This window comes from Diadema antillarum, unplaced genomic scaffold (assembly GCF_040938485.1).
Source record: "Diadema antillarum isolate AM-2024a unplaced genomic scaffold, OU_Dant_1.0 seq00001698_RagTag, whole genome shotgun sequence".
Lineage (NCBI taxonomy): Eukaryota > Metazoa > Echinodermata > Echinoidea > Diadematoida > Diadematidae > Diadema > Diadema antillarum.
In genome coordinates, this window is record NW_027272389.1 from 380,608 (window position 1) to 404,988 (window position 24,381).

Genomic DNA, 24,381 nt, shown 5'->3' on the forward strand with positions numbered 1-24,381 from the left:
TTTGGCTTACTAACAGCATGCAAATGCATTCATCAATGTGTACACTGAAGGGAGATCCATGCAATCCAAGGAGACTTGAGTAGTCAGGTGTGGGGAAGAGGGGCCAGGAGTATATAAAAATATATGGGTACTATCATGTTATAGTTCAATCACGGCACACACAATTCCACAAGGCAGGATGCGGTTAACTGCTCAGCAAACTGAGAGTTTACAGGCCACAAAAACTGGCATGAGAGCCATTGTTTCAGCGTCTCTATCCGAGTACTTGTCAGCAGCTCTTGGATAGCCAGGTTTCTTGATGCTTGTAGCAGTTCAACAGTGACCAATCCTGACAAATCATCATAAGACAGGGCCATCCAGAAATAAATCATTTAGTACTTATGAGTAAATGTCATCCTTCTGCTCTTTCTCCTTCTCCTCGCCCCCCAAGGCGAGAAAGTGAAAATGGTGGTTAGCGACTGGCAGCCTTGGCAGCATTACAACTTGATTGACTCATCGCTCTGAGCTACAACAGCGGGATTAAATGACCTTGGAAGCTTTCCTAAGGCAGGACTCGGACTTGCATAATGAGGCCTGCAAATGACATGTGGTTGGTTTGCTTGGCTTGTTGTTGTTGTTGTAGTTGTAGTTGTTGTTGTTGTTGTTGTAGTTGTTGTTGCCGTTGTTGCCGTTGTTGCCGTTGTTGCCGTTGTTGCCGTTGTTGCCGTTGTTGTCGTTGTTGTCGTTGTTGTCGTTGTTGTCGTTGTCGTCGTTGTTGTCGTTGTCGTCGTTGTCGTCGTTGTCGTCGTTGTCGTCGTTGTTGTTGTTGTTGTTGTTGTTGTTGTTGTTGTTGTGTTTTGCACTGGACTCTCGTAGAGGATGCTGGGAGGTTTTGATACTGGAGCTGGGTTCCTTCCTGCACCTCAACACGGGTCATATGGACTGCCATGATGGGGTCTCACACACAAGAAGAACGTCTCCTCACATTGAGCAGCTTGCACATGAAGGCGTTGCGCCAAATTTTGGGTCGCACCGTAACCGCTTACAGTTGGAAGTTTCCCCTTACGAAGTGAAGCATGAGGAGCAGATTACACACAAAGATGAAATTATGGAACTATTAAGAGTGGAATTATGAGTGACAACTTCCACGCATGATGGCAGTTTGAATATACAACTTTTTTTTTTGTAAAATAAAACAGGCATGACCTTTGAAGAAATATCTTTCCTCTTTCCTACAGATTTGGCACTTTTGCCTCTCTCTCGTCCGACGAGTTGCAATGACGTCTGATTGTGTCATCCATTGTTGGCACCTCTTGCCTGGGGTCACCTGATTTCGTGTCAAATCTTGCTAAATTCCACCTGTGCCGACGTATTGAATCTCTCCACATAGGGCACAGGCCGCTGCAGCCGCAGAAAGGCATAATCGCTGGGGCGTGATCAAGTGGCCTATTAGTTGTTTTCCGGCTCAATGCATGAACTTGAACTTCCATTGACGGTCTGTAGTCATGCAAAGAAACAAAAACGTACATGGGAGAGAGACGTGAGGAACATGCTATTGCCTCTTAAATGCAGAATAGAGTTTCAGTTTCCATAATAATCTGTGATGGCCTCGCATTTACAATAACAGTCTTGGCATTCGTATTGCAAACTGATATTAGATTTGCTCACCATTGAGAGGGAAACATCTGGGTCCCGTTTTATCAAAAGATGAAATCGGTTTTAAATTTCCTTACCACACAGGCTGCCATAGACTTACAGTTGAAATCAACTTTATAATCAATTTTAACTCTTCATAAAACAGGGCCCAGGTAAATTTCACTGACACAAATGTTCATCTACCCTGTCAATCACACACTTCATTTCGTCCTCATATTTAGTGAACTTACAACAATTTATTAAAGAAACGGACACCAACAAAATTTCTTCCTCATCCCACAAATATCCTGTCCATATGCACTATCACTGCCATATGAAGCCTGCTCATATGTACTTTACGGAGTGACTGATGTGGTGGTCCCTGGGGAAGGTTAAAATTGGGATTGGTAAAATGTTTACCAGGCGTCTGCCCACAGTGAGATAATCATTGCAAACAGCACAAGTGGTACATCCCCTCCCAGCAAATAACGGACATGCACCGACATCATCGCGCACTAGAACATGCGAAACAGGATGTACAGGGCTGATTCATCAAATTACCATACCAGCTTCTATTTGCTGAATGGCCTTCAAATGACACTGAGGAGCCAGATGAACATTCCCTCTGGGGAGAATATGTGACAGGGACAGTGAGCTGGGCACAACATTGATTTCCACAGCTGAAATATTGCACACAACCCACTGCGCATCCATAATAATAATAATAATAATAATACAATACATTTATAAGGCGCTTAATACCGATGTTTCTAAGCGCACAGTTTACCGGAAAAATTAATATCTATACCAGAATAATACCAAAATACCAAAATACAAGTACAAACATACCAAAAAAAATTGTTTGATGATGTTAACTGTAACGTTCGTGGTAGCTGGGTGGGGTATTGTTTTTGTTTTTTCTGTACGTAGGCGTGTATATGTGAGGACAAGACAATGAGCATGGAATCTCCCAGCCAAGCAAGAGCCTTGGTAAGCTTTATGCTCCCCTGAACCTTGAGAATGATTCCACCTTGATACAACCTCCCTTTAAATCATGCTTTAATGGAATGTCATGCTTTCATGGAACGTCGTGACATAAATTGCCACGAACTTTTGAGGGTCCCTTTCATAACAATCAACATATATGTTACAGTTTTTATCCATCAAAGGCATTTTCACACAATCATATGTGCCCATTCTACTGATAGATACTGAGTGAAATACACATGTATTGATGCGATAGTGACCCTAACCCTAAGAATACCAATTGACCCTGTGAATAACTATGCACCAATTTTATCATTATGTTACCCCCTCAGCTTTCAACTGGACCACCACTACCACTGTCACAAAATACTTTTATACCTATGTAAATGTAATACTATTTGGTTGTACCCAGTTGTACCACTCTTGGACTTGAAGAAGAAAGTCTCTGACATGGACACTAATTAGATTAGGCCTCCTAAGCCTCCATGAGAGTTACCTGGTCCATTCCAGCAGCTTTGTCTGCATGTTCCCCCCCCCCCCCCCCCTTGAAAATAGTAGCCAACTTTGGAAAATATCTTACGTGATTGTTCGCTTTGGGTTTTTGAAAGATGGATGTATTGAAATAAATATAGACCATAAAGAGCAATTTGACTCCTGATCACAGTCTGGACGCCTCTGGTTCATGCACACACATGCATATTAAATATGAAGAGTTTGTTCGCAAAAACCGATAAGTCCATTTTTGAAGATTTTTAAGTACGGCCTCTGTCATAAAGTACAAAATAATACCATTTAAATGATATATTGGTCACTACATATAAAGGTACATTTTTAAAGTTATGGTCAAAAGAAGCAAAATTTTTCTTATTATTCTCTTTATTTTTCTTGACCTTTAATCGCAAATATCTCCATTTAGCAAATATGGACTTATCGGTTTTTGCGAACAAACTCTTCATATATCGGGGCTCGACAGTAACATTTTTCTCTGGTGGCACGTATGGGTCACTAAAATCTCTATATTTTGGCCTTTTTGGGGAAAAAAAAAATGCAGGGGCCCAAAATAAAATATATAATTTCATTTGAATGTAATTTGAGCCTCCAAAAGATATCCCTTTTGGATATTTGGTGGTCCAAGATCAATTTTGAGTTGCCCGGACCACCAGGCCAACTCTAATGTTGAGCTCTTATATATCATACATATCTCACATCGTAGGCAGGTGCAGAGCTGGATTGAGTTAAAGGAAACCCAAACCCAAATCACAATGTGGATTGAGCAAAAGCAGAAAATTTCCACAAAAATTCACTTTTCTAGCATAATGAAAGAGCACTTGACCAACTGCTTTCAGAAAGCAGGGGGAATAATTGCTACCCTTAATATACAGTATGTAAGTATCAAGTTGATGGAATGTGTAATTTTCATGAAAAATTAATTTTTGTGGAATTCCCTTCATATTTTCTTTAAATTGTTGTCCAAACATGACGCCATAACCTCAGGTAATCTCTTCATCCAACGGTTCCAACACCAAAACTTTAAAAATTCATTACTTTCACATCGATTGTCCGATTTTCCTCAAACTTTCAATGATATGTGACCTGCTACAACAAAAGGATCCTAAAGTAACTGACAGGTGAGCCGAGAAAATCAAGTTTGAAGTCAGATCACCAAAATCTGTCAAAGCGTTTGGATTTCTGTTTTAACATAATTTTGTAGTCTAATGTATCTTCTATCATCTGCCGAAATTTCGAAGCTAAGTGATCAAAGGAAAGGCCTGAAAATAGCATTTTTCTGGGCTATGATTGGCTCGCCCGTCAGCGACTTTAGGATCCTTTTGTTGTAGCGGGTCACATATGTTCTACTAATGTTGCTGCTTTCACTCAATCCACATTTCTCTTTGGGTTTGGGTTTCCTTTAATATTCACAGCTCTACAGCCATGCATGGCTCTTTGAGGCCACAGGGGCACTTACGAAGGGCGTCCTCTGGCCAAACTTGGACCAGAAGGTGCAGCGGCTGACGGAAGTCCGGCTTGTCTTCTCGTCGAAGCACTTGCACGTCTCGAAGGGCGGCGAGTAGAGGTGGAGGCTGCAGGCAAAGTCGCTGTGGCTCGGGTTCTCCACGCGATGGAGGCCCTTGGAATCTGAGGGGGGGGGGCACGGGGAGAGATGGAGATACACAAAGTAAAGTGACAAAAAGAAAGAAAGAAAGAGAGAGAGAGAGAGGTATGAGGCTCAGTTAAGGGTCAGACACTTTGGGCACTGTTCCTCATGACGAGTTTTGTTGAAATCATTCAGTCAAAAACAAGCTGTCTTCCTGGGGATAAGGGCTGATTGGCAGTGCAAACAATCCTGCCTAATTGACCACAATCGACGATGCCTATTGCACGCATGACAAAATTAAGTTTCCTGTTGTAGTCCAAACAAAGCAAGACCTGAAATATATGAACTTAACGGGCCCAAAATTAATCATCCCACCCCCAGCCCTGTGTAAACTCTAAATACACTTAATTACATTTCCTAATGAAGTCGTATCAGGCGCTCACTGTGGATAATCTAATAACATCAAATTCAATAAGAGGTTGATGGTTTCTTCACAATGAGTCTGCCATTTCAAGTGCGTGCAAACAAGAATATTGAACTCCATCCAACTGGAAGTGCGTCAGTGGATCGCTTCAAGATTCTACAGTCACTTGCAAGCAAACCAGCACAGATGAGTACTGTTGAGTTAGTGAATAAAGAGAATGACTCGAAAGGTGGAACAGGGATGTCAATACCATACTATATTGCCAGCATGTCAATATCTGAATTCTAATTACATATATATACATATATGTGACTAGACTTAAATTGACTTTATACCCTCAGAGGTATTTTATCGTGTACATAACTGCGAGTTTGAATAAATTGTTAAGTGAAACAATATGCTGCACACCATTATGAAAAAAAAAAATCTAATTACAAAAACACAAACAAAAAATCATATGTTTGTACAGTGCTCTTCTTACTGTACTTTATTCTCCTGCTAACAAACAATGAATTTCAAATTTTCCTTTCCATGATATAGAATATTATATATGAGGAGACTTATGAACATAGCACATAACAACCTGTGTCTAATACAAAACTCTTATATGATCAGCAGCAGAAGCAGTAACAACTGATAAGTGTTATCATCATTAGAATTTAAATATCAATATAACTATCATCACAAAAGTTTCTACTCTTTTTAATGTCTCTGATGCACCTTATACTAATACATATAAAACCTAAAAACTTCACAGCAGTTATTTTGTGAATTCCTGAAATGAACAGCACAAGGAAATATTGCTCCCCTTGATGCAAATGCACTGCATCTCAAAGGCTGAAAATCAGTAACTTTTTCATCCAAAGAGATTATCTTAATATAATGCATTTTACTTTCACAAATCTTGGCTCCTCGCAAAGTTCAGGGAGGTTTCTTCACTCCTCACAAAATTTCATTCCCATGAAAATTCCTGGTTTTACAGCGAGTCTACCTACCATTGATGTAAGCCACTTGGTCTCTGTCGTAGTCGTTGGTGGCCAGCTTGGTCATGGCGACCTTCTTCTTGGTCTTGTCAGGCCAGGCATACATGGACTCCCTCAAGGTGCCATCCAGGATCTTCATGAAGCAGTGAGAGTCGGAGTGACTGTGGATGGAGCTGCGGAAGGATGGACGGAGAGACACAAAGTTACATCGGTGCTGTCAACCTCACACACACACACACACACACACAAACACACACACACAGTGGGAGATCCCAGGTAGGTGTACACATGTAGAGAGAGGGGAAAAAAAGAGCAAAACAAATAACCCAACCCCAAAAATAAATCCTGAATACATGCAAAGCTCATACACTTTACCCCCCCCCATATGTACAAATACACACAAACACACACACACACACACACACACAAGGACATGTTCTGTCTACAAATGAAATAACTTAGACATCCGCAGTCACTTCTTGAAATTGGAAAATCCAAACAGAAAACGAGATATGAAACTCGTCACGCTGACGAGTTAGGTGATACGCTTGGGGTCATCAGGTGTCGGTCATCTGTGATCGACAAAGAAAAGAATGTGATATAGGCACCTTGAAGTTATATTGAGCGTGCATGCAAAACCGTTTCTCTAACCACTCGGCCACGGGACATCCCCGGAAATGGTAAGGCAAAAAAGAAATGTATGGATATTACAGGGGGAAAAAGTCACTGCCCAATCAACAATCGTGGCCGCGTGAACATGTATTGCATTGCTAGACGGAAATGCGGCCTTGTAACGACTGATGTCGCTATGCCATTTCTGGCAACTTGGGAAAAATACGCGCCGTAGACATAAAGCCTATAATCGACTGGTTTTGATACCTTGCCTTTAATCACAATTCTCAGTGTGATGACGTCATCAAAGTACAAAACAATGACATGGTCTTGAAAGACAAATGTTCAAAGTACAACACCTCCGTCGTCGTCATTACATACTATGATCAGTTAGACAAAGTGAGCCTGCAAAATTTTGCAGCAGTCGAAGCAATGTGGTCTCCAACACGAAAAAGAGGGATATGGTGTGTGTCTGTGTGTCTGTGTGTGTGTATAGGTGCGTTTATATACGAATGTGATTTCTACATGGACGAATATGTAATACAAAATTGAAGAAAAAAAGTGAAATAGCTAAATATTTTGTTTCGTGATCTTGTGGGGTTCGAACCCGCAACATCACGTCTCTGAGACGTCGCCTTTAACCACTCGGCCATACGTCTCGGCGAGAAAATATGAGGAACGTAAACTTATGTATGTGAAAGCTGAATCGGGAATCGTTTTGTCCACATTCCATTCTCATTTTCAGTTTTAAACTGCAAAATTGTCAACCTGATGATGAGATTTCAAAAAATAAAATGCATGATTACTGAAGCTTATTGTCTCAGCTACAACATACTTAAGTTTCAGAGGAAATGAAGCAAAATCAGCTGAGATAAAGGTGCTTAAACGTTGTCAAGTCAATGCATGGTTTTAAAAAAAATCACCTCCCATAGACATAACACGTAAACTTGTCCGATTTTGCATCTTTACCTTTAATCACAATTTAAGGTATGATGACGTCATCAAATTTCAAAACCATGACTTGGACTTGAAAGGCAAATGTTCAAAGTACAACATATCTGAATTTGGGATAATATTGAGCTTAAACAACAGAGATACGAGCAAATGAATGTCAGAAACAGTACCTCAAAAAAATTAATTCCACTTTTTTGATTTCAGATGATGATATGATGACGTCATAATGTATTTAGGGAAATATTGATACTTGGAACGTTATTTTCAATTCATATGCTTTTGTAATATGCAATAAAAACATAGGGTCACCTGACGTTTTAAAGAGCTATGGCGAAATAAACAAAGACATGTTTTTCGCTATATTTCCACATAGACGCGAACACGAAATTTCAACTTTGACGCCAACGCATTCCTTTGTTATAGGTCAAAATTGATCGGAAATCAATGGATATTGTTACTTAATGTATCAGGAATCCAAATCTGTCAAAAAATGTGCATTTTCAGTTTGCTTACGCGCACTACGCGCGAAAATGTGCGGACGGACGCGAACGCGCGAAACGCTTAAAATTGTCTGAAACTTCGAGATTTCCCATTGGTAAGTTGTTTTGAGCCTTTTAAAAGTTTGACGCGCGCGTACGCGCGCGTAATAATGTCTTAGGTAATTAGCATTAAAATGTATGATAGAGCGTGACCTGAACTTAATGTCCGCCGAAAATGATACAGACATGACCTTTAGATATGAAGTTATGATCGATCATGTAACATGGTCCGAAAATCACAAAATGGCGCCTAGATGACGTCATAGATATGTTACTGTCATGAAAACCTTATTGTGGCTAGATTTTGTCATGAGACATGTTCCCTGAAAATGTCATGTTATTCCGTAATGTCATTCTTGAGATATTGATGACACAAAATTGTCCAGAAAGAAAGAAGAATAAAAAGAAATAAAGAGAGATTTTGACAATCACAATAGGTGATACGCTGATAGCGTATCACCTAAAAATAACACCAAAGTTATGACAATTCAACAACTAATTTTTTTTTTTTTTTTTTTTTGCTAAACAGTGATTTTGGTCTCAATCACATAATACAAGAGATGATAATATATGATGTCTCGTACATGTAAGTCTCCAACTGACCTGTACCTAATTCTTAAATCTCTTTCTGTAATAAAAACCCACAAATATATGAGTATTATCCTTTGCATCAAATCAGTATTGCTTTGTAATAACTTCGCAGAACTCATGGCCATTATAGGATGGAAGGTAGAAATGGCTAATTACCTACAAAAAAAATTCTATGTTTTCATGTGAATATCAATGGGAGAATTTAGTAAAGTAATGATGGCCATATTTGAATTTGATAAAACTTTCACCCTCGTGTTTAGTTTGATTGGATTCACTATAACTCAGTGCAAACTAAAAGATGTTCGCTGTGAGATATTGCTGACGATCTCGTTTTCACCATGGATCTCCAATACGCATGAAATGCTTGACAAAAGAGGAGCAAAGACCTACAATTTGTATGTTCCACTTCAGTCGCTTGACAATGCCAACACAAGGGACCCGTGGAAAATTGGCTTTGGTCTCCTCACTGACAGTATATCGCCACAATCAACATAAAAGAACAAACTTCTATCAAAAGGGCAAAACTTTATCAAGAGCCCAAAGAGTTGGGATGGGCAAAGAGAACAAGGACCGGATATGGAATAGGAGGGGTATGGGGAAGGGTGGAGCGAGTATTAAAGGCACTGTTTACCATTTGCAGATGAAATAAAAACCCAGCTTTAGTGCTTCAAAACAGTTCTGAAATGTGAGTTAGGGATAGAAACAGCCCGTGTAAGAAAGTTACTCAGTATAGTCAATATTAAGTATTGTAAAATATACAAAATGTAAACAATAGTTTAATACAATAAAATTGTTTCTAGACTAAACCGTCCACAGTTATGGTTCAGTGAGAAAAACAGTGATTAGATATCTCTGTTTATTTTTGGCTTTATTGCAAAATTTTTAGATGGTAGGATGTTTTGTGACACAACTGACCTATACATAGGCATCAAATGTGATAACTCAAACATTTTTCAAATCACTGCTCCAAAAGGTAAACAGTAGTACCTTTAATAGGGTAAGGGAAATATAAAAAAAACCAAGTCAGCAAGTCAGACAGAGTCACTAGAGCAGGGAAATACACGTAAAAGCTTTTTAAAGATATCTTACCAAAACGATGGAATAGTAGAATTCCAATAGTAAATGTCATGATTTAATGGATTATGTTGACTTGTTTTGTTCAAGTAAGGTGAATTTCATATCAGAAGCACACCAGTTGATAAATAAGTATCAATATCTTCAAAACAATTGTAGAAGACAATACCCTATGTTCATTCAGCCGGAGTGTTCTGTAAATATTTCAGCTGGCTTACCTATGATATTAATAGGAAAGATTCACAAACAATACCCATGGTATGTGGCATATTGGTGTTTTGTTATATTTTATTTTTTACTAATATTGCTGTCAGCAAAAGGTTTGTTTTCTGTTGTAGAGGGGGGGGGGGGTGGAGAATTACAAAAAATAGAGTATACTGGAATGCCAACACAAGACTTGTGTTGGCATTCCAGTATAGTGTGCAAACATGAAATATTGGAGAAACCACCTGCATGAAAAGACCTTTAACATTTAATATGTTCATGCACCTTTGTTTGATCCTTGCAAATAGAAAAATTATGGACAGATGATGAAAGAGTTGACACAATCATTTTTAGGACTCAGGAAATTATGCAATGCATCCACTGAAACTCACTTTGTAGGGCAACTTTTTTTTTTTTTTTTTGTCCATGTGACGTTGATTCTCCTTACACTTATTCATAACTAAGTCTTTCACTAGAAGTCTAAGAAAATGCCTTAGTATCATTCGTCAACATTCTTTCCCTCTCTCTCTCTCAAAAAAAAAAATGTTTTTTTTTCTCCACAAATGTACAAACAAATGCATTTAATAACTTTCGTAGACACCTTGATAGCCAGCTATTATCTCATTGCAACTGCACTTTGTCATTTCTTTTTAATCTACCTACTCTTTTTGGAGGGGAAGGAGATGGGACCCACTTATGAATAAACTTTTGGAGGAGAGCAATGGACATTGTTCCTTACAGAACAATAATACCAGGGTATCAAACTGATGATACTGTTTGGTATTAAGACATTCATGCCCTGTGTGGGTAAGAAACCAAATTATCAGTCACGACTCAAAAATGAAATCCAAGCACCACACTTGTGAGTTAAAGATTAATTACTCTTTTATCTGGGAATAATCAGCTCACTGACAGGGTAAGCAAACAACTTGCACCATTGGAAAGGCAGAAGAGACTACCATGACATACATGTAATTTCTAGCCTGATGGTAACAAAAGTATGATGCACTATATATGCCAAATATTTCATGAGGTTTTTATTTTTTGTGAATTATACGAGTCAGATGCTGTTCGTGAATTCAAAACACGTGAAAATATTCTCTTATTCCAACATATGTGTGATGTGTATGCATACACTGTAATACAATTCTCTGTTCAGCACTCACTTTCGTACTCACTCCACAACTGCAAATCTAACCACTCCTAGTCCTAGCATTGTCCGGAAGTCTGGGATTCGCGAAAAGTTAGGCCGCGTTCATGCGAATTTCGTAGCCAGAATCACAAACATGAATCATGATTCAAAACGGCGTTTCAAATCACGGTCTCAGCGGAAGAGCGTTCATGCGGGCCTTCGCAATGCTGATTCTGGCTCTGCTCATCCTTTGCCATTGCGCAGCGCACTGCGCAGTTTCTGCAACTCGAGCCAGACCAACTGATCAGTCAGTTATTATAGGCCTTTACGTTTTAATTTCAGTGAATACTTTCCAATACTAAGGTGTGGCATTCAGGCTCTGCCCACAGAAGGGAATAATCCTAATTCTTCGTCTCTCCAATCGTTTCCCTAGGTAGACACAGCGCTGCAGGCATTACTTTTATCAACTCAATTGGAGAGTAATTACATGTATTATTATATTAAACAGCTAACGTTAGATACTAGCATAGAATCGGTGTATGGCGTTGATGTAAACAAATAAGTGCAAGTATGGTACCGAAACACACGATTCATAAGACGTACACAAGCACGCGAACAGAGCAAGAAGCTGTGGGATACCCCTCGAGACACGCATGCGCACAACGCACAATGACGTCATAGAATCATGATTGAAATCACGGTTGCGTTCATGCGGTTTCTGCAATCGTGATTCTGGCTGAATCATGATTCAAAACGCCCTATTTTCCGCGTTTCAGATCGGCGTTTTGAAACGCGTTTAAATGGAAAAATCGCATGAACGCAACGCAACTAAACACGTTTAGCGACTAAACGTGTTTAGAAACGCAATTCTAGTTTCGCATGAACGCAGCCTTAGACTCGCTAAACACATGGCTTATACATTATTCAACATCCAGCAAGTCTTTTAGAATAGGTAAATTGCACGCTTCACCTCACCACATCGATCACATGACCGACTTATGACATGCCAGTCTCCTCTGTGTCAACTCTGAACTACCCAAACGGACGAACTCAAGGACATGTACGGTGTATCTGTCCTCACTGTTTGACCGGTACTCTGAAATAGATCTTTTAGGAAGTTCTTACACCATTCTGTCTGGTACATATCAGAGGGACCGGTAATCCAATAAAAAGCAACAACAAATATTAGATGTACCACTACCTTTATGTTTGTTACAGGAAGTATGCCAATCTAACGACACCTCTGAGAGGACAGCCTAATTACTATAACTTTAAAGGGATCATTTTGATTGTTCAAAACCTTCTTCAGGTTCAGATGCGAGTTTCTTCACTTTGTCTCCCTCTACAAATTAAATTTGTTAAGATCGCAACTGCTGATCTGTAAATTAACAAACATGTCACAAAAAAGGAACCAGTGGGACTTGAACCTGTCATCTACTGCTTCTACTACATTTACTAACTTCAGGTTTTCAGCATTCTTTTTGTGAGATAATTAAAAACCTCTTTTATATGATATGAAAGAGCATGTAATTCCCAACTATGGTGGGATTCAACGTTTATTTGATGAAAATTGATTTTGAAATGGCCGACATATCCCAAACAGAGCAATCCTAATAAATAGTGGGGAGCACTATTCAATACAATCACTTTGTTTTACTTTGTTTTTGGATATCTCAGCCATTCCAAAACTGATCTTCATTGCATTCCTCTTAGAATGGTATGCTCTGTACTATTTCCTAAGTGGTTTCTTGGTATCTCGCAAAAAGTTAAAAGCCCAATCCTCATCTCCACACATACTATACTATCCCTTTAAAGGTGTGAAGACTCATGGAAAAGTTCTGTGATGCTACTCAATGTGCCAGCAGGAAGGACATGGCACGGGAAAGGTCCACTTTTCAGAGTTAATGATTATTTAATGTGCGTGCAAACATGTTAGTGGGGTAACAAAACAATACAAAAAAAAAGGGCTGGCTTTGTTCATGAGATATCTGGTATCATGATTTGAAAACAATCACTGCTCAAGTAGGCATTCCATATCCTATCTCTGAATGAGGCAACATTTTTTTGCCCCACTTAATGATGACCTCCCCCACTAGTGCGTATAGGGACCATGCTCATCATCCCTATCACGAAGTGAAATGCCTTTCCACATTCACATCCTCCAGATTCTCCCACTGGCTTGCACATAAAATGTCACTGGAACTCTATTCACTTTGGTAGATGATTCAGGAACTACAACCCCTCCGTTTAAAGAAGTCATCACTGTCAAGTTGTTAACACTCCTCTAGTTCATGATAATTGGACGCAAAGGATATATAATTTCACTCTATTCTATTCATCATTTCATATCATTTCTTTTGCTGATTTGTTGGTCAATGGGGAACTTGTGGGAAAGATGACAACTTCACAGATCATCTCATCACATTCTTTGTACGTTGTTGGGGAGCAATAAAACTTAGCTACTTCATGAAAATGTGAAATACTTGTAACAAATATCAGTGCTTTCTTATTTCATTTCAAACTAAACTAGAAATGTCGCTATGGCGACTGGTATGCCTCCGCCATAATGCATGATTCTCCTAATAGGTCTAGATAGTCCATGTGGACAATGTGTGATTACATTTTCACAAAACTGGCAAAATATTGAAATGACAAGTTTGTCAGAAATGTGTTAAATGTTCACCTTCCTTGAACTTGGTTTAATTGGATGAATAGGAGAGCATGTATTTGGGGATTTAAGGACTTTAACTTGACTTTGACCCATTCATACATTTATGCATTGAGTAATTTTCATGGTACCGGTATGGAGAAAAAGTGCAATTTCTGTACTGAATAGTAAATTGTTACCATGTTCATCTGGCCTTAGACCCTAAAATTCATAAGATAATCACTTTCAGGTAGAACATGCATAGATATGCAGTAGGTTTCACGATAAATTGAGCCACTTCCGAGATATGGAGGAAAAAGTTAGTTCAGCACTTTCACTTGATCTTTGACCTTTTGACCTTTGAGGCAATAAAAAAAGAAAAAAAAACTCTCCAGAGAATTTCTATTAGGTTACACATGCATACACCAAGTGTAAAAAAAAAAATACTAATCCTGCTGGCATTGCATGAACATGAGGGAAATAGTAAAATTTTGAAGTGTTGCACTTGACCTTTGACCCCTGACCTTTGACCCCATGAACCCTACATTCTCTAGATAATCACTGCCAGTCAGTACATGTATATATACTATGTTCCATGAAGATACCTTGAACAATTTTCCAATTTACAGAGAAAAAAAAGAAGTTTTAATACTTTTACTCGACCTTTTGACCTTTGACCTTTGACCTCATGACCCAAACTTTCACCAGAGAATCTAAATTGGGTAATACATGTATACACTAAGTTTCAAGAAAATATCTTCTGGCATTGCATAGATATGGTGGAAATAGTGAAATTTTATGTATTTGACCTTGACCTTTTGACCTTTGACCTTGAGCACATGCACCCAAAAGTTGATAGGCACAACTTCACCCCCTAATAGACATACATGCCAAGTTTCATCAGGATACCTCAACAGCTTTTGATAGTTACCTTGTCCACAAAATTCATTACGGACGGACGGAAGGACGGACGGAAGGACGGACGGACGGACGGACGGACGGAAGGACGGACGGACGGACGGACAACCCGAAAACATAATGCCTCCGGCACCACTTCGTGGCGGAGGCATAAAAAATAGAGGGAAAAAAAAAACTTTGTCAGCTTTTATTCAGTTGATTAGAGCCAGCCTGAACATGGACTGGCTTTTTTTTTCTTTAGTGTATCTTCCTAAAAAAAAGTTGTCGTGCCCTGTCTCGAGGCAGCGGTATCAGAAGAGTCCCATCCACTCACTCTCTGCAGCCAAGTGCGATGCAACACGATCCTTTTATTTGATCTCCTCTTTAAATAATGCTGTGCCATCCCCTGCTGGGCATTCCGCTGTGATTGAATATTCTCAACAGTTGGCCTATTACCATTACACTTATCTATATCGAGGAGATCATACAGACTCCAGTTGCACAAACAAAATACTAGATGTGCCATTTTGCTGATCTCACCAAAAAATAATCTCCAGGGCTCACCTTTGTTGAGACTTTCTATCTATCTCATTTTGTTTTTCATTTAAGTGATATCTCAAGAGTTTGAGTGCTTCTGTTTAATCACTGTTAATGCCTAATTAATAGGTCGTACACAAAAGAAGTATGCACACAAACATCAGCAGAACATAAAAGAAAGATATTCATATTTTTCACTGTTGTTTTTGTTGATATCTCCAACCCAGCATTCTCTATCGGTATCATGGACAGGCGTATCATTATTTCAATAAATCAAATTCTTCTTCTGTTTCAAATTCTGCTTCTGTTTAATCATGGTTAATGCCTAATTAATAGGTCGTACACAAAAGAAGTATGCACACAAACACCAGCTGAACAGAAAAGATATTTTTCACTGTTATTGTTTTTGTTGATATCTCCAACCCAGCATTCACTATCAGTATCATGGACAGGCGTATCATTATTTCAATAAATCAAATTCTTTCGTGTCATACTCAATGATGCTCCACACTCAATTCACATTTCAAGTGTGGAGATAAGCCAATCACATTTTATCTCTCTAAATAGAAAATGACAGCAATTGAAAATACTCCCACTTTTCCTCTTAAGTGATACACCAGGGAAATAATTACAAGATACCACACTGACTTTTTAGATGGCATCCCCGACAACAGTACATTGTCTTCACCGACGATAAGGCTGCACTTTTCTTAACAGAAACACACTGTAAAACAGTACATTTGAGGTGTGGCCTACATGATATGCCACCACATCCAAATCACAGTCTATCCAACTCATCATCGGTAAATGCAGTAAAAACGTCTAATCGACAGGCATAAAAATTCATATTGTTGCCTCACGCAATTGTGACCAAAATCATTGTACTGTATCATGAAAACACGAAATGAATCGGGCTGGTGGCTTTGATCCCTACCTCCCTTGGCTCTCTCCCCAGCAGAGCACCATCAAGTTGAAGCGGCCGTTCCCTTCATCCACCAGATTTCTTGTATACCTGCAAACAGGGAGGTGAGACAAAACAACCAGAGTTCAAATGTGGTAGAGAAGGGTGAATGAGGAATATGTCAGGAAAGAAATAAACAGGGCTGTTGTTGTTGTAGTTGTTGTTGTTGTTGTCGTTACTGCTGCTGTTGTTGTTGTTGTTGCTGTTACTGTTGTTGTTGTTGTTGTTGTTGTTGTTGTTGTTGTTGTTGTTGCTGCTGCTACTGCTGCTGCTGCTGTTGATGATGATAATGATACTGGATGATACTTGTATACTAGTTACAACTCCCCTTTAAATGCATCATTTCTAAACCAAAGAACAGCATTTCTTCTTTCTACTAATTGTTCAAGATAAGGATTTTGTAGCAAAAATGGTTGGCGAAGGTTTCAGAGAATTTCTGCTGATGTCATCCACGCCTTATCCTAACTAAACAGTGTAGGTGACAATGACCAATAACATACTGTATACGCCATATATTTTGCGAGTCTAAATTTTCGCGAATCAAGACTTCCCAATGAATTTGTGAGTGGTTAAATTCACGATCCCGCAGTCCTGTACTGAACGGAGAAATGTGTACGCATACGTCGCATTCATATCAGGATCTGAGTCAATATTTTCGTGTGTTTTTAATTTCGCGAATAGCACTTATTAGCAGCTGACTCGCGAAATTTGCGAAAATAAAAACCTCGTGAAATATTCTGCGTATACAGCATCTTTTATTCAAACATGCTGCTTTATTGAAAGCATAACTTTCTCGTATTTTTGTCTGATTTTAAATAAGCATGTGCTCTAGTCTGATTTCACTCTTGTTTGAATTCAAGAGTTAGTGTTGGTAACAGTCACTTTAAAGCAGACTTTCCCTTCAACATCAAAGCAGATCTCTGAGTGTAGGCTACTGTTACGGAAGAAAAAACAATTTTATGTGTATAAACCAGACTAATGTTTAAAGTGCCAATATCGTCATCAAAACGAATTCACTCCAGACATTTCGTTTTTATCATATTTGCAAGATTATGACTGGTGGTGATTTTCAACTATGTTGCCCTGACGTAGGCACATGTCCACACAGAACAGTACTATGAGAAAGCTCAGGCTGCCCACGTTGCACGTCTACATTGCTCTTGTGTCTAGACAGCATCTACACAACATACAATTGTACATTGTAAATATACAAATACACAGCTGTCTCAGTGAATCAATAATACAAACAATTCTAGTGGCAAAATATGGACGCCATTTGGGAATCTGTAGGAATGGAAAAAAAATCCAAAAATAAAACAGAATCTGGCAATCAGATGTGGACTCTGATCATGAAATATTGATTTTCTTCATTTTCCTCCAGAGGACAAATTCACTGCATTGACAACTTTTTAAATAAATCTGTAATGGATCTTTCTTTGCATATCAATCAAGAAGGTTAAACTTCCTCCATGCAAGAGCATTTGGTAAAATCACATGAGATGTCATGTGCTTCTCAACATAATTAGCTGATTTCTCATCTAAAAAATAGGAGTGCCCCACCCACCCCCTATCTCCACACCACCAACAACCATAAAAAGGAAGAAAATACACTGGTATAGACTGTATATTCTTAAGTACAACAGTAAAACAAGATACCAGATAAGAACACTGAACAAAATAAAAGTGCTGTCAGGATTGCTGGGACAAAGTGAAGGCAATCCAACCTGCTCATTGAATGTGACATTGTCACTTCAGCATGATACTAATATTTCATGGATACAATACATGGAAGCAATTTTTCCTATTTCTGCTAAAGATCAGCCATAGGGCCATCATGCACAAGTATAATAATATAAACATTGTATGAAACACATCTTTACAAAAGAAAATATATTTTTATAATAACGATCCTATCACAAAATTTGTGACAACAAAGAGATGGAATCTACCATTTGCACAACTGTAGTTTCCACCTCTCTGGTAAGGGTTCGTAGTTTGATATTATACATAACAAGAAAGCAGGTTGAGGGCTTTTCCACAAGCAGATCTCGATCATGAGAGACATGGTGCTATTTCAACATTGTCAAAGGATGCTAAATATTTAGGGTATTTCATACAGACATCAAATCCGTCCTACAATACACCCACACATTTGCCAATATTTCACTCTCACACATCCATAAAATTGCACAAGTTGGAATAAGTAATCCCCCTTGATTTAAATTTAATACAAAAGGTCAGAAGAGAAAAAGGTATTGATATAAAAGTCACACAGTATTTCCAGCATGTAGTATATGAAGTATCTACTAAAATGGAATTACTTGGTTGGCATGCTTATTGAAAAACTTGAGAATTCTTCCACATTGTTTGTTTGTTTGTTGCTGTTGTTGTTGTTGTTGTTGGTTTTTTTTGTTCGGGGGGGGGGGTGCACAAACACATTGGATACTTAACAGCAAAACTTCTGAAGTCACTTGACAATCTATGTACTTTTAGCTTAATTATGTACACTACAGTAAGGATAATGTCTTAACTGAACCCTGTGACATTTGACCGAATCATTCATTGTCTTCACCTGTTCATAATCACTATCAAATGTTTGCTGGTAATATTCATGTACATGGAAACATGATGTCAACAAGCTATTTTGATATATACACCATATATGTATACATATTTTTTTTAATTTGGGGGGGGGGGGGGGGTGTAAGCTCTCTGAGACGTGTACTATAGAGTGCTAGAACACGAGTATGTAACAAGTTTGTAACTATCAGAAAGCAACCTGAAGATTTTTCTCATCAAAAGAAAAAAATGTCATGTTTGGGGCGTAGCAACAGAACATACCAGTATCTATTACAAGGCAACCAGAAGATTCTTCTTACCAAGAGACAAGTATAATGTGTAATAAATAAGTGTTACACGAGTACATAATGTATATCGGTGATGCATTCACATTTATGCTTAGTTCTTTGCCAAGTTTCTGACAGGCGCCAGCCCTCACATTTAAAACAGTCACTAATAGCTGAAGCAGTGAACACATGTGATCAAGGCAAGTATCAAACCTGGAACAATGAAGATCTTGCAGTCACCGGCTCATCGAGAGTCATGGATGCAATGGTTTGTTACATAATCAGTCTTATTGAAAATGCATCATACAACTCTCCCATCCCAAGTCAGAAGCCATGGAAGAACTCTTTTCTTTGAATTCATCATGACAAAACATTGCCAACAATGGTCACGTAGCAGGCTAAGCAAGGCTAGCCCTGGCTTTTGTGTTAGCACTTGGGCGTTCGGAGCAACCTTTGTTATGGAAATCATGTTCGCGAAAGATTTGAATGCATTTTGAGAGAGGGTTTTCCTGGGCACTAATCTCATCCCCGAAGGTGAACACAGTAGTAATGAAAGTGACTGAATAAAATCTGGATTTCTCAAAGTAACCATGTGAGGTTAAAGAAGAGGGGTATTTAATAGACAAGTCCACCTTTATATACATAAGGATGGAGAGAATGCAGCAATATATTAGTAGAACACATCAGTGAAAGTTTGAGGAAAATTGGACAATCCGTTCAAAAGTTACGAATATTTTAAGTATCTGCGCAGTCACTGCTGGAAGAGAAGACTACTACAGTGTATGATGTCACATGCGTACAAACAACTATATAAGGAAAATAAAAAGAGAATTTCACAAAACTTTACTTTTTGAATAAAGTGCACATTTCTTCGACTTACTACAGACGTAGTATGTTAAGGGTAATATTATTCCCCCTGCCTTCTGAAAGAGAGAAGTCCAGTGTTCTTTTGTTATGCGAGAAAAATGGAAATATGTTGAATTTTCTTTATTCTTTATATATATCGTTGTACTCATGTGACATCACAAGCTATAGTAGTCTTTTCATCCAGCCGTGACTGAGCAGAAACTTAAAAAATTCATAACTTTTTAACGGATTGTCCGATTTTGCTCAAACTCTCACTGATGTGTTCTACTAATATTGCTGCATTTACTCAACCCACATGTCTATGAAGGTGAACTTGTCCTTTAAGATACAGAATTCAAATTGGAAGGTCATTCCACTTTTGGGCAACTAGATGTGAAAGTGCAAACTTCCTCCACAGTACTCACAAGTGTAATTTTTTGTGTCTCAGAAGCACATTTGTGTCATGAGATAAAGGCTGCACAATGGCTGCTGGGGATGAGGCCTTTCTGCATATACAAATATAAATATGACTTGATGCATGTAGGACATCATGAAAAAAGTAAAAGTATTTCATATATGATGCATATAATTGTCAACCAGGAGCTAATGACGAGAGCACAGGCCAGCCGGAACATGAATAGGGTTTGTGTGTGTGTGTGTGTGTGTGTGTGTGTGTGTGTGTGTGTGTGTGTCAGTTATTTACAATAAAAGTAACCGAACAAGTTTGAAGATGTTGTACTTCGTTGATTTTTCTGTTCTGAGAATGGGTACAATATTACGTATAATGGCTTTACAAAAAAACAAACAAACAAACAAACAAAAATCTGTGTGGGATGAAACCAGGGCGTGAATAAATTGCTCAGCAGCACATCGAGTCTGGTATTTCTATCTGAAAGGAGGTTACCCAACCGGAATTGTAATGTATACTGTACATGTAATGCTGATCAAGTGTGATTGTTTACTAGTATTGCCAACTGTGATCAGCTTTCATGTTTCTCTCCAGTTCTTGTGGTAGCAGTAGCAGAGAAGCTAACAATATATCATGAAAAATGTGTGCTTCTACATTGTATATTGCATGAGTGCTCATCCGCTCCCACGAAGGACGTGGTCATGCTTCTTGGGAATTTGTTTTGCATCCTGCCACCCTTGGTGTAGAAAGTACAATGTACAAGTGCAGCAAGCATTGTCTGCATGCCGAGTATGGTCTGATGAATTTATTACAATGCACACAATGATCTCAAATGTATTATGCAGGTATTATGCAGCAGGACAGCAGTTCATTTTGTTCAGCGGTAGGAAACATGGCAGTTCTGTGGTTGAAATCATTACAATGCATACCACATGACACTGGGTTGGTCCAGCCTCAAGCTTTCAAGGGGTTTTCACAGTGTATTTTGCCTATGATACAAAGTTGAATGTTAGGAAACTTGGGAGGAATGCACTTTTTCATGATCTATCGCTGTTTGATGGAAATTGCTGATAAGGCGATATGTTTGTGGATTTGTAATGCAAGTGTGAGTGTGTGTGTGTGTACCGCAAGCTTCAGCACAAAGTGTATTTCAGTTTGACTGAGCACAAGATGCATGGTATGATGTGTTTAGCATTTGTATCTTTGGAAATACGTCGTGGACGAGTACTGTACGTATGTACATGTACACATAAAACAGATGTGAACACATGACAGTACAGTCACAGCATCATCTTCTTAGGCTAACGTCATCCCAGTGACGTACACAACACAGGTACAACTGTACTGCTCCTGTTTTTAAACTACAACAGAAAACAACCGGTTAGAACTGCTTTGAGCCATTGCCAACCTGCCTGGCATTCTGTGCTTGTACACAATGTAGTGCAGTCTTGGCCATCACATGCTAGGAATCCAGATGATTCTATCCGCTCTGATTGGTCAGATGGGTGAGGCGTGTCAGGGGGCTCGGTACCCAGGCAGACCATAGAGATTGTGTTTGGTTGTGAGTCAGGCTGTAATTGATTGGCATTGTGCCAAATTCTGCTTGCCCTCTTCACCTTACAGCCACAAATTTGATGACGCTTACAGTTTGAAATACTTCAAAGGCACACCAACCATTGGAAGCAGTGATTAAAAAATTGTTCAAGTTATCACATTTGATACATACATGTACAGTGTACATACATGTGTATAATGTAGGTCAGTTGTATCACTAAACATCTTACCATGTAAATATTTTGCAGTAAAGCCTAAAATATAAGGAGATATCACTATTTTTCTCACACCATAACTGTAGACAGTTTACTCTAGAAACAATTTTATTATTATAACTATTGTTTACATTTTGTACTGTATATTCAACAATACTCGACATTGACTGTACTGATTAACTTTTTTTTTTTTTAAGGGATAGAAACACTGGTTGTTTCTATCCCTAACAAACATTCTAGAACTATTTTGAAGCACTAAAGCTGGGTTTTTGTTTCATCTGCAAATGTTTAAAAATGCCTTTAACATAAGTTTCCTGGTCCTGAATACAGAGGTCACCTGTTAATCACGAACTGCTTTAGCGGGAAACTCGCCAATTGCAACAAAATTTGATGTAACAGATTTTTCATACAGGTGTTATTTCCACTACTCGCTCAAAACCATAAACCACTTTCTCGGGAGAAAAACTTGTCTCCCGACCCATCCTGATGAAGCAGTGACCATTGTACTACCAGAGTGTGCATTGTATAAATATTAAGCAATAAACATATAGTGCGTCTTATACACGGAACTTTACGGTATTTCCCAATGTTACAAAGTACCTTTTCAACAAACATTGGATATTTTATATACAGAAAATTGATCATGCCCAGCAAATTGCCATTTGAGGGTAATAAACAGTGCACTTACTGCACAATGTCTATTCATTACTAAAATCTATCTACGTAACATGCAGTATTGTACAATGCATGTTTATATGTATCAACGGCTGTACCAGCTTGTGAACATCTTGCCAACTAATGAATTGTGTGAGGATTCAGTCGCAAAAGTGCACGAGGATGAATCATGTCAAGGAATTTCTTCTTGTTTGAGAGCTAACAATGCAATCTGATTTTATCATCAATGGTGTGCAACATCTGTGAATGCAAATTATGGGATTTGTGAATCCATCTTTCATTTACGTAATGCTGGGTCATTTTCTGGTGTGTATGCACTGTTAATGTACAATGTATTCATCAAATGATTTGTTTGCTTCAATACAATTTGTATTGGTTATGGAATTCACTGTTTCAGTCACGCCCATACATTGTACATTGTACATGCTCATGGTACTGATGTAGTGTTGTTTGATAGAGTAATTGCTTATGTGTAGCAATCTGCATGCCATTGTGCTGTTTGCCTTGGACCATTATACCTTTTGTAATGTACATGATTGTATGCACTTGAGTGCAGTAAATACTGCTGTTATTTGTCTGGGAAATGCAAAATATGCTTTCATACCGTACGCAATGTACAATATTGTACATGTAGGATGGTCCAAGAGGGGTTGGAGTGTGTCACTACAACATGCTTGAGTTCTTGTGTGATATCTTCAAAAGCCAGCAACATGCTTTGCAACAAATTTGAGAATTGGCAACATGCACTAAATTTTAAACAAATTTTCACACGTGTGAAAAACATGTTCAAAACTTTAGAAAAATCAAACTACTTTAAAAATCTGCCCACAAAACATAGGACAGAAAAATGAGAGTAAGCAGGACAACGAGAATTACCGGTATAGTACCCATGATACATAACGAAATACACACACTCGTGATGTGCGCTCTGCACACATACAATTTCCTCAATATTTTCATATGCAGAGATTGCAACATGGTCACGTTTCAAGATGTGGACCATGTTGCATATGATAGAGTGACAATGGAGAGACATACAACTACAATTTTGTATGCTCAAAATCATGTATACACATATAGTGTAGGGCCAATTGCTGGTGGAACCCGGAGGGCTGGAGCCCCCCCCCCCCCTTTTTTTTTTTGCACCATACAAAGGAATACATAAGGTGTCACCACTTTGGCGCCCCCCCCCCCAACTTTTTTGTTTTTTTACCCTGGAGGTCTGTAAGTGACACTGTGTGAGCGCGGTAAGCCAAAGGTTATTATTTGGGGCTAACATTTTTTTTTTTTTTTTTTTTTTTGGGGGGGGGGGGGGGGGGGGGGGGGGCTTGTTAGCGGAAGAAACCCGTAAGCGGAATAAGAAAGATGAGCTGGAGACCCTATTTGGTTTGTTTGTTGTTGTTGTTTTTTTTTTGCTTGTCAGCTGAAGAAACCGGGCTGTGACACCAGAAGTTGCGAGGAAGGCCTTTTTTTTTCTTTCTTTTTATTTCGTTAGCTCATGAAACCTGGAAGTGGGCCCCCCACTTTTGAAAATGCTCTGCTAGCCCTGGGGCCTACCATAAAATGTTGCTGAAGAACACTGGAT

General features: G+C 38.8%; 1 protein-coding gene across 1 annotated transcript in view; it reads right to left on the reverse strand.

The window, feature by feature from the left end:
* Positions 1–807: 807 nt before the first annotated feature.
* Positions 808–24,381, reverse strand: part of LOC139711760 (cysteine dioxygenase type 1-like) — a 28,171-nt gene continuing 4,597 nt past the window's right edge. The window contains exons 2-5 of the mRNA XM_071623615.1: positions 16,225–16,302; positions 6,116–6,276; positions 4,568–4,737; positions 808–1,476 (exon numbers count right to left, since the gene is read on the reverse strand). Coding sequence (XP_071479716.1) covers positions 1,429–1,476; positions 4,568–4,737; positions 6,116–6,276; positions 16,225–16,302 — 457 coding nt within the window. The 3' untranslated portion in view covers positions 808–1,428. The remainder of the gene's footprint in view (positions 1,477–4,567; positions 4,738–6,115; positions 6,277–16,224; positions 16,303–24,381) is intronic.